This window comes from Helianthus annuus, chromosome 6 (genome assembly GCF_002127325.2).
Source record: "Helianthus annuus cultivar XRQ/B chromosome 6, HanXRQr2.0-SUNRISE, whole genome shotgun sequence".
In the NCBI taxonomy this organism is placed as follows: Eukaryota; Viridiplantae; Streptophyta; class Magnoliopsida; order Asterales; family Asteraceae; genus Helianthus; species Helianthus annuus.
Genome location: NC_035438.2, coordinates 25,806,835 through 25,817,865, shown reverse-complemented (window position 1 = coordinate 25,817,865; position 11,031 = coordinate 25,806,835). Strand labels below are relative to the sequence as shown.

Here is an 11,031-nt window from a genome sequence, read left to right as displayed (position 1 = left end):
TAGTTAGTACGGTATAGTTTTACTATAGTTTCAAAGTATGGTTCTTAGGTTTATTTTTCTTGAATCAAGATATTTTTAACATGGCAAAAGTTATTAGACTTGTCAAGTGGAACCTCGAATGATCAGAATCGAGATATTTGGTTGTCAAAAACCTATATATATTAGAAAGTTTCTAAAAGCTAATTTATATCTCATTCATTATTATATATAAAGTTTCTAAGAGTAATTTATACATAGTTCATTATTTATGGCTTATGTATAGATCTTTATACATATTTAGTTATGTTATGTAATATAGTAATTAACTTGTATTAGATTTGATGATGATAACTTAAGTGATTGTTGTTATATTAGTTTAGGAATGTCTCGCTAGATGATGATGTTATAGTTAGATTTCAAAAAATGAAAATCGGCCTATAGAGAACAACTTTAGAGATATTACGTTTTCAATATTTGTTTTTCATTATGCATTGGTAATGATGTTATTTGACGTACTTTTGTTGATTATATAAAGATTATATAAAATTTTGTTTGCTTATCTTATCTTTATATGACCTGACCCGAATTCATTTACATTACATTAAGTACGTTAAAAGAATTTAAACGTTCCCTCTGAAATTTTGGTATAGATCCGTCACTGCTTTATGACACATCATATAGTCTAAAAAAGGTAATTCAAATAAACAATTCGATGGAACATCCAAACTCAATATAAACACAAGTATGATATGATAGTTTTATTTAATTAAATTAATATAACAACACTTATAAACAATTCGATGGAACATCCAAACCCAATATAAACACAAGTATAATAGTTTTATTTAATTTAATTAATATAACAACACTTCAAAAGAATACGATTTAGTTCAACTATTACACATAACTTTATTCAAATGATTAAGATGGTGCTTGCATTAATAGAAAAAAACAATTATGATATGGAGAATCATATAACCTTGATTGTATATAGAAAAAAAACAATTATGATATGGAGAATCATATAATCTTGATTGTATAAAATACAAGTCAAAATTGTATCATTATTATCTGATATTTGACTTTCAAACCCAATATTTGACTTTCAAACCCTGAAAAAGTCATACTTATTTAGTTGGGATGCTTTGCTCATTCCTAAAGTAATTTTTAGGATCCACTCTAGCTTTGACTTGTCTTAACCTCTTGTAATTCGTCTCTTTGAAATATTTGTGCCCATAAACCATACCTTCAGCTGAAGCATTCCTTCCATGGTGGTTGACACCTATATCGAGATCCCTATAATTCAAAAATGCTAATCTAGGGTTTTTAGACACAAATGGAGTCATGTGATCATATATCATTCTTGAATAATTCAAGTAACGATTCTCCGCATCGATTTCATTTTCGTCCCAGATTACTAGGTACTGAATCTTCGCTATGTTACCCGATCGATGCGGGAAAGGCTTTGCGAATTCGGATATTTCGCTCATTCTTCCACCATATGGATTGAAATCCACCGTTAGACTTTCAAGTTCTTTCATCTTTTCGAATATGAACTCAAAACCTTGTTTAGAAATAGGGGTTTTCAAGTAATCGGATTTGTTCTTGAGTCGGGCTAGTATTTCAGGTGTACGCCTTAAAAGCATGGTGGTTGGAGTACCAATAGGGAAGTTCGTATAGTAAAGCACAGACTCAATCCAACTCATTTCAATACAATCTGACTTTTGTAACCCTAATTCGGGGAAATCTTTGTTCAAGATTGTAACAAGATTCCTGGAGTTTCCTAGGTACAATGTTAGAAATGTACCACGGGCTGTCTTTTCACCATTTGTATTGTTTGTGACATCCAAAGTCATTCTAAGGAAAAGATTGTTATCTAGCTTATCGGCAACTTGTGCCCACCGTTGGGTGATGGCGCTGAGGTTTTGTTCCGATGTTCTTTGGATCCTAAATACGGTCACGGCTTCTGGAACACGAACAAGTTTGAGCTTGTATGCTAGAATCACCCCAAAACTAACACCACCACCACCGGTGATGGCCCAAAACAAATCTTCACCCATACTCTTCCGATTCAATAACTTGCCATTCACATCGATTAATTGCGCATCAACAACATTATCAATTGATAGACCATATTTTCTCATCATGGTACCCCATCCACCACCACTAATATGTCCACCAACACCAACCGTGGGGCATATACCCGCCGGAAAACCATGAGTGTTACTTTTCTCGGCTATTCGATAGTAGACTTCACCAAGAGTCGCGCCGGCTTGGACCCATGCGGTTTCTTGTTCAATGTCCACATCAATCGACCGGAAATTGAACATGTCAACAATGAAGAAGGGTTCGTTTGAGTTTGTAACGTAGGAAAGACCTTCTAAATCATGGCCGCCGCTTCTCGTTTTCATTAGCAGCCGGCTATCTTTGCCACACATGATAGCTGCCTGAATATGTGAAACATGTTTGGCAGTGATGATTAAAATCGGCTTTGGTGTAGTAGATTCATTGAACCGAAGGTTTCTGATGTAAGTTTGCAAGACGAAGGGAAAAGATGAGTTTCCGGGAGTGTATATCAGTCCGGTTATCGGAAAGGAAGGGTCCGACCGGTGGTTTAAACATCGAATGAAGCAATCGGTAACAGCATTGGAAGTTGCAGAAGATTGGGTAGAGAGGAAGACAAGAAGAAGAGCTAAAATGGATAGTTGCCTGTTGAAAGAAGATATAGTTGTCATTTTTGTAATATGGTATGCATGGTTTGAGGTTGGCAAGTTACATGCAATTTATAGACGATCGATTGGAAGCCGAAACTTATATTTGACTTCAAATATGTCAAGCTAAACAGAAAGTTGAAAAAAAACAATTTGAGTTGTAACACTTGTCCTATTCAAAGAATATATTTTCAAAACTACTGTGATTGTATTACATACATTAAAACCCTAAAACATCGGTACCCGTCGTATCCTATGATCCCTGACTTCATTGCACAACTTGGATTTAAAATAGTATATGTTTTGAACTAAAAACGTGTGCACAGTGGGTCGGAGCTAGTGTATTTGAAGAGGTAGCATGGACTATCCTTTAACCCTGTCATACCGTTTTGTAGTGTTAAAAAAAATAAAAAAAAAATTATGGTTTATATCAAGAATACCCTCATCCTAAAAAAAATTAAATTGTTTAAGAAAGAGCAAGTAGACAGGCCTCCATTTTAACTTGTAACTATTAATATTAAGAGTAATAATAAAATAGATGATTAAGAAATAGCAACTTGACAACGACTTCATTTCGACAAATAAATACCAAACAAATTCAAAGCCTAACAAACAAGTTTGGATAACAACGAAAAACTTCTTTACACTTACATTATATATTATATTGAGATATTTCCTGTGGTTTGCACAAAGTAACATACTTAGATACTAATAGTTAATCACATTATAAAGTATTAACTTTTCATTTTGTAACGTTTGGATGTATTAACATTATTTGTAGGTTTAAAATAACATTTTATTAGTATCTAAGTATATTATTTTGTGCAAACCATGGGGACTAACTTTGTTAATACCCTAAAAGTTAATACCTCCAAACGTTACAAAATGAAAAGTTAATACCCTAGAAGGTGATTTTAAACTATTAGTACCTAATTATGTTATTTTGTTTAAACCACAGGGACTAACTATGTAATTAACTCTATTATATATAATATTAAAGAAGAGAAGATAAATAGTGTTGTACAACATCTAATGCATGTTTTACAAATTCATTAATTTTTTTTCTTTATTCTATTTCGTTATTTAATGTAAACTTTTTCATTTACAACTCATGTAGTTTAACTATTGTTATTTTTCTTTTACTTTAACCAAATCACTTTTATACCCCTAAATAGTTTTTTTTAACGAATACGTTAATACCGTTTTAGACATATTTTTTAGTTTTCTTTTTCTTTGCTATAACGAGTGTGGGAAAGGGTTTTTTTAGTTTAATTTTTTAAACCCCTAAATAGTTTTTTTTAACGAATATGTTAATACCGTTTTAGACATATTTTTTAGTTTTCTTTTTCTTTGCTATAACGAGTGTGGCAAAGGGTTTTTTTAGTTTAATTTTTTTAAGGAACACGCTGATACTTTTTTAAACATAATTTTTAATTTTGTTTCTTTGCTATAACGAGCGCGCCAAAACCGACCAAGTTTCTATCGTTTTCTTTTTCGTTTACCTTAATTTTACCTTTGTTATTTACTATATCGTTTTACCTTTTGTTATTATTTTGATGTTCAGAGCCGAGTTACGGTGCAATTAGCATAACTCATTAATGTATCATTTTAATTCATTTTACAAAATTTTTTATCGGTTGTCATCGTGTGCAATACGTTCTGAATTCCAACCGCGTCCACGCACAACGCGTGGGTAACTACAACCCTAGTTATTTATTATTCATCAGCCATCACACAATAATTTTCTTTTATCATTTTCTTTATTATTCATCAGCCATCACATAATAATTTTCTTTTATCATTTCTTTATTATTCATCGGCATCTTTCTCCAACAATTCTTGGAGTTGCGCCTTTAACTCCTTCATTTCCGTTGATGCTAAATGGTATGGAGACTTGGCTATAGGTGCCGTCCCAGGTAAAATGTCGATTCGAAACTTGACCAGCATATCCGGGGGTTGACCAGGTAAATCTTCAGGGAACATGTCTGGATACTCAGATATAACCGAGATGTCTTCTATCTTCGGCTTCGGGTTATCTATGGTAACTTGTGCCATGCAAATGACACATCCTCTTTGTAGACACTTGGATGCCTTATGCATGGAAGCTTTTTCTAGCAATCCATAGTGGCAGTCTCCATGGAATGTGAGTATATCACCAGACAGGGATTTGTGTCACACCCCAACAGATGACGGAAACATCGGGGCGCGGCACTGAGCGAAACCGATTGTTCAGGAGAAATCCATAACAACTAAAATTACCGGATATTTATCATTATGTCCCATACCATAATATATCAAATAAAAGCAGTTATTACAGATATTGTTTTCTCAAAAACAGACCAAATGTTCCGACAACTCAGATTTTATTTAGTTTGTTTCTAGACTCCATCCTAGCTCAATTCCATCAAATAGCAAGCAAGCATCCTAAGCACCTGTCACATACGTTAAAATAGAGATCAATACATATAGTGTAAAAGTGAGCATACAAGTTTGATAATATAGTAGATTTCGAAAGTGTTTACGCGTAACAAGCATGTAATATGTAGCAAAGTGAAGCATGTAGGTTATCGACAATGAAATATGCACAGACATGACTGCGAGTTGTAGAATGCGCAACACATATCACCACTGTGACACGTGAAGAAATAACCTTAACAACCTCTGTCCATGACAGGTGCTGAGTCCAAACTATAGTACTATCGTTGCTAAGGCGTCAGGCAACAATCACTGCGTAAACATAACATACAAGCATTCATCGAGTAACACGTATGACATGCAATAGAGGTCAGCGTATTAAAGTGTTGCGTTGTGTGATCGATGTGCTTTAGCATAAGTAACGTATGTAACACCCAAAAGTGCGTAAAGCAAAAAGGGATCGAGTATACTCACATATCGTGTTTAGTAAATAAACACTGTCTTGGATTGAAGGGAGCGCTTAGAGATTAGCCTGAACAGTTAACGATAGCATAAGCGAAGAACAGCGCGTAAAACGGTGCAAAGTGTACCAAGTGTCGAACGATAATCCGATCGGATGGCAATCCGATTGGATGGTCATTCGGTCGGATTGACATTCGTTTGGGAAGGATGTGTTTGTGTATGATGGCTTTGAAGTTTTCGTTGTAGCATTTTGAAAACAGAGAAATATCTCTATCCTTCAGGTTGATCGATCGAACGCTCATTTGATCGGATAGCGATCCGATTGGCGAGACATTTCAGTTTGAGAACAAGTTCACAGCAAGATGGTCATTCGATCGGATGGTCTTCCGATCGGATGGCAATCCGTTAGAAGCTGATGATCTTTGAAAATTATAAAAGTTTAAGTGTTGAAATCCAAGTGCAATCCGATCGTATTGCGGTTCGATCGGATGGCAATCCATTCCACAATCTGGACGTCTTGAACTTGAGAAATTTGTTAAGCTTTGAAAGTTTTGCGGTTTGATCGAGACGGTATGACAACGCATTAAACAACAGGAACTTCCATCAGTCCCAAGTTATCCGATCGAACAGGAATCACCCCAATCCGTTCAGTTAACTGTTCGTGACGGTTGTTCATGCTCAACCCGAAATCGGTTGTCTCGTTGATAGAAATCAGATCTCAAACCGACACATCACTAGGGAAGAGTAGAAGACCTGAACGAGCTCTGATTCTATCGGTTTTGAGTGCATTGAGTGTAAAAGAGTTGAAAGAAAGTTGGAAAAGCATCTTTCAATCCTTTTAACTTTGAAAATGTTTAGACCTATGCGAAATCATTGTTAAATCATGTGGAAATCCTTCAGATCTGAGTTGTTCTTGGTGGAATGAGGCCAAAACTTGAAGTTCATAAGAACACAATGATGACATCATCCTAGAACACCTCAAATCCACTAATTTCACGGTTAAAAGTTAAGATTCAAAGGTGAAAATGATGAAGAAGTGCGTGTAGATCATAGAAGTACAAGATTTGAGTTGAAAACTTACATGAATCGCGAGAAATCGAGGGAAAGAAAGCCTTGAGCGTGCTAGTCAAGTACGAGAGAGCTGTCACATCAGACAGGGGGGTATTTATAGGTTGCCAAAAAGGGAAATGAGGAGCAAGTGTCGGATGGCGTGCCGATCGAATGACACTTCGATCGGATGGCAATCCGATCGGATGGCAATCCGATCGGATGGCAATCCGATCGGATGGCCATTCGATCGAACGGTCATTCGATCGAGTGGCTCCGACGGGTTGCGTTTCGACATTTCGTTTCGCGTGTTGAGCGGTGTGATGCGTTTAAGCGAGTTTCGATTAAGCGATGCGATAGTTTAATAACAACCACACAAATACTATATCTAACATACAATCATAAAGTTATTTAGGATAATTACAACTTGCGTTTAGCGTTTGCGACTAGATTGCGTTGCGATAGAGTCGCGATTGCGTTTTCGAATAATCACCTCAAAACATAAATAAACATGCACAAGTAACATATAAATAGCACACACACATAAAACAATATACAGAACCTATCAATCACGTTGCGAATGCAATTGCGATAGCGATTAAACATGCGATTAAAACCTCGATTATACACAGATACTCCACATAATACAACTAAAGCAAATAAACAAAAGGGTTCGATTACAAGTCACGGTGTACAATCCATAGTTAAGCAAGGAGTGACAGATCGCAATTAGCAATCTTTTCTTCCTTTGACTTTGACTTTGACTTGTACTTTGACTTTCGAAACACGGGGTATTACAATTTGATTTTAGTAAGTTTCTTATCACAAGCAATACGGGCCTAGTTATGGGGTAACCAGTCCACACCTGAAACTATATCGAATCCGACTAGTTTTATCGATAGGAAGTTGATATGAATGGATTGATTCTTGATGGATATAACACATCCCTCTAGGATCTTGGAGGCTATTTTTATGTTTTTGTCGGCCATTTCAACTTCATATGTTAGATCTAAAGTTCTTAAAGGTATATCTAACAGTTTACAAAACTTACGGTCTACAAAGCTCTTATCAGCTCCGGAATCAAATAAGACTATTGCATAAACATCATTAATGAAAAACGTACCCGTAATAACATTCGTGTCTTTCATTGCCTCCCTAGTGGTTAATTGAAAGGCTCTAACATTGCATGTCTTGGCTTCGCTAGCCTTGGCACCTCCATCAATTGCACGCTTTGCGCATCCAGTCCTAATGTGGCCTTTCTCACCACATTCATTGCAAATGACATTCTTGATGTATTTACACTCGTGAGTCTTGTGGCCAGGTTTCTTGCAGATACCGCAATTCTTTTGTGGTTCCAAGTGGCATCTTCTAAAATGCTATTCTCGCATGTTCCACATTCGAGTTTGTCATCATTTGACCTTGATTGATTCCTTCTTGAATCAGTTCAACCTTTCTTGGAATCTCTATAGTGGGTATCTTCCAATTTTCTCTTATTATCTATCTCGGCCTTAGCCGCTCTTAACCAAACTTCATCTTCGGTTAAAGATTGTGCTAGATCTACAGCAGATCTAAGGGTTGTGGGTTTCGAGGATTTCACCATTCCCTTAATCTTAGGTGCTAATCCCTCTATGTATCTTGCGATACGCTTAGATTCCAAGGTAATTAGGTAGGGTACTAACCTAGAAAGCGAATTATAATTTAAGGTGTATTCCCTACAGTTAGAATCTTCCGTGGCCAGCTTTAGGAACTCTGGCTCTACCTTCTCCACCTCATGCGGTGGGCGATAAGTTTCTCTAACTAATTCCACAAACTTCTTCCAACCCATGTTATACAGGGAGACTTTCCCTGTGGATTGGATCAAGGCCTTCTACCACGTCAAGGCATCTTCTTTAAATGATTGAGACACATATTTGATTGTGTCTTTCTCAGCGCAACCGCTGATATTTATCACTGTCTCCATTTCATCGAGCCATTTCAAGGCATCGATTGCTCCTTTCTCCCCCCGTGAAATCACGAGGTTTACATGAGACGAAGTATGTAACGTTCCGTATTTTCGTTGTATCTTGTTTATCTTGTAGTACGTATTTCAACTTCAATCTTTGTAAATCTGAGACTTTGATCATAATGGAAATCGTATTTCATATCAGTCTTATTTAATCATACTTCTACAAATATGTAATCAATCACCAAATACGTGTTTTATATACAAAACCGAACCATACTTTAAGTTTAATATTCACTTTGGAATGTGATCATACGTGTTTTATACTTATATAATACTTGCATACACCTTAAATACCCAAAAATATGCTTAACTATGAGCTTTTAGCATGAAAAAGCAATACAATCTACTTCAGGGGGTAAACTGAACAATTTGAAAAATTTTGGAAAACATGTCTCCTACGTGCCACGCGAAGGAGCACTAGTGCTTTGTCACGTAGCGCGGCAAAGCCCACTTTTCAGCCAGATGTTTAATTTCGCGAATTTTGAACTTTTACCCACTTTCCTTCCTCCTAACTCCCAACTACCTTCTTAAATGCCCAAACCTTAATACCCACTTATAAATACACATTCTCTACACATCCTAATCCCTTTACAGACCTCCAAAACACTCTCAAATCTCCCAAAAATTCAAGTGTTGGCAGAGTCATAAAAGTTCTAAAACAGTGAGTTTGAGCTTGTGTTAAAGCATATGTCTGTCGCCTACGTCTTAATGTAATAGAGCTAGTAGTGTCAATTGTTAAATATGTATTATATGTGTAAAACCAAGCTAATCGTTACGAAGGAGGACATCCGCACGGATGAAGCTCATCCGCACGGATGAGCAGGTTCGTGCGAGGGTGTTTGATTAGTTCGTACGAATGAAACCTAGTATATATAGGTGGTCGGACTAAGTGTTTAGAACGTGTAAGTGTGGACTTTGGGGCGAAGCGCTGTCAAATTTGTACCGTTATTGAAGACTGTTTATAAAACACAGAAAATTGTGAAATCTTGTGTTTCTTCTTATTTTTGATGGATTCCGCACAACAAACATAGGTTTAGATATTTCCGTGACGTAATTGAACACCAGGATCTACAAGTAGTATCAGAGCAGGAGGCTGATATCTTCTGAATCACAAGACTTGGACACATAGAACATTCTTTTCTACACATTTTCTTTGTTTCTCATACTTTTCACGGTCAAATTGGATTGAATTTAATTACGATTAAAGTTTCAAATTACGATAGTTTGTAAGTAAACAAGTTCAAGCTTGCGTGAAAGGTAATGGTGTAACGAACTTGTATGTGACTTGATTGCAAAACAAACACGAATAATCAAGGTATAAATTTACATAAAATGGTCAAGTTTTTTATTACGATTAAAGTTTTGAATTACGAAGCTAGAAGTGAAATACGAATACAGTACGAATATAAGTTTCCAAAAATAGGAATATAATTAATCTTTCTAAGTGAGGAAAGTTCTAAAAGGCGAGACGTTACACGTATATTACCATTATACGACTCGTATAGACCTATACGATCAGGGGGTCTATACGGATCGAATAGGTCTATATGGGTCGTATAGACCCCCTTATTTATCAATTAACCCCTTGTTTTATATCCAGGGGGTCTATACAGATCGTATAGATCTATACGATTCGTATTGGCCTACTATACGACCCAGTTTTGACCTATACAATGCGTATAGGGGTAAAATCAAATTTTCATAATTTTAGTTTTTGCCTTTTCAATGCATATACGTGTCGTATTTGTCATTACGTGTCATTTTATGATTAATACCTTCTATATATGTCGTTTCCGTGACGTTCGGTTCCGCGTGGTATCTTATTCTATGTTTACGTGTAATTTTGTTTGGAATCCACATGTACTCTAACGTGTCGTGTTGTATGTATATGTGTCGTACGGTATCACTAATCGACGTATTTTGTCGTTAAATGTTGTATTATGACGTATATTGTCAATATGTTCAGTATTATGGCATATATTGTTCGTACTAGTCGTGTCAGTGATGTTCGGTATTGTCACATTTATTGTATGTATGTGTCGTATTAGGGTGTAGACTGTCTATACGTGTTGTGTTATCGCATATTATGGCGTAGTATGTCTCTACTTGTCGTATTGTTCCGTATTATGGCGTATTATGTCTCTACGGTATCGTATTTTGGCGTATATTGCCGGTTACTTTACGTGTTGTATCCATTAAACAAACAAAAAACACTTTAAACACATTATACAAACAAAATACCTTTAAGATTACAAATTAACATATACAATACATATACGGGACTTTTACTACACCTACATATGCTCATGCGGGACCTACACCTCACCTATACTATACTACATTGTACATGGTATTCTTAAAAAGAATAAGGAAGTTTTTATTTAAAAAATAAATATTATTTTAGAAAACTTT

The 11,031-nt window shown here is 35.9% G+C and overlaps 1 protein-coding gene across 1 annotated transcript; it reads right to left on the bottom strand.

Moving 5' to 3' along the window:
- Positions 1 to 995: 995 nt before the first annotated feature.
- LOC110865043 (berberine bridge enzyme-like 8) lies at positions 996 to 2,714 on the bottom strand. The gene has a single exon (XM_022114238.2). The coding sequence runs from the start codon at positions 2,712 to 2,714 to the stop codon at positions 1,107 to 1,109; it is 1,608 nt and encodes a 535-aa protein (XP_021969930.1). The 3' UTR covers positions 996 to 1,106.
- Between the last annotated feature and the right edge of the window lie 8,317 nt (positions 2,715 to 11,031).

Bases quoted from the DNA above. Each gene is read 5' to 3' on its own strand.
- LOC110865043 (XM_022114238.2), bottom strand. From the start codon at position 2,714: ATGACAACTATATCTTCTTTCAACAGGCAACTATCCATTTTAGCTCTT.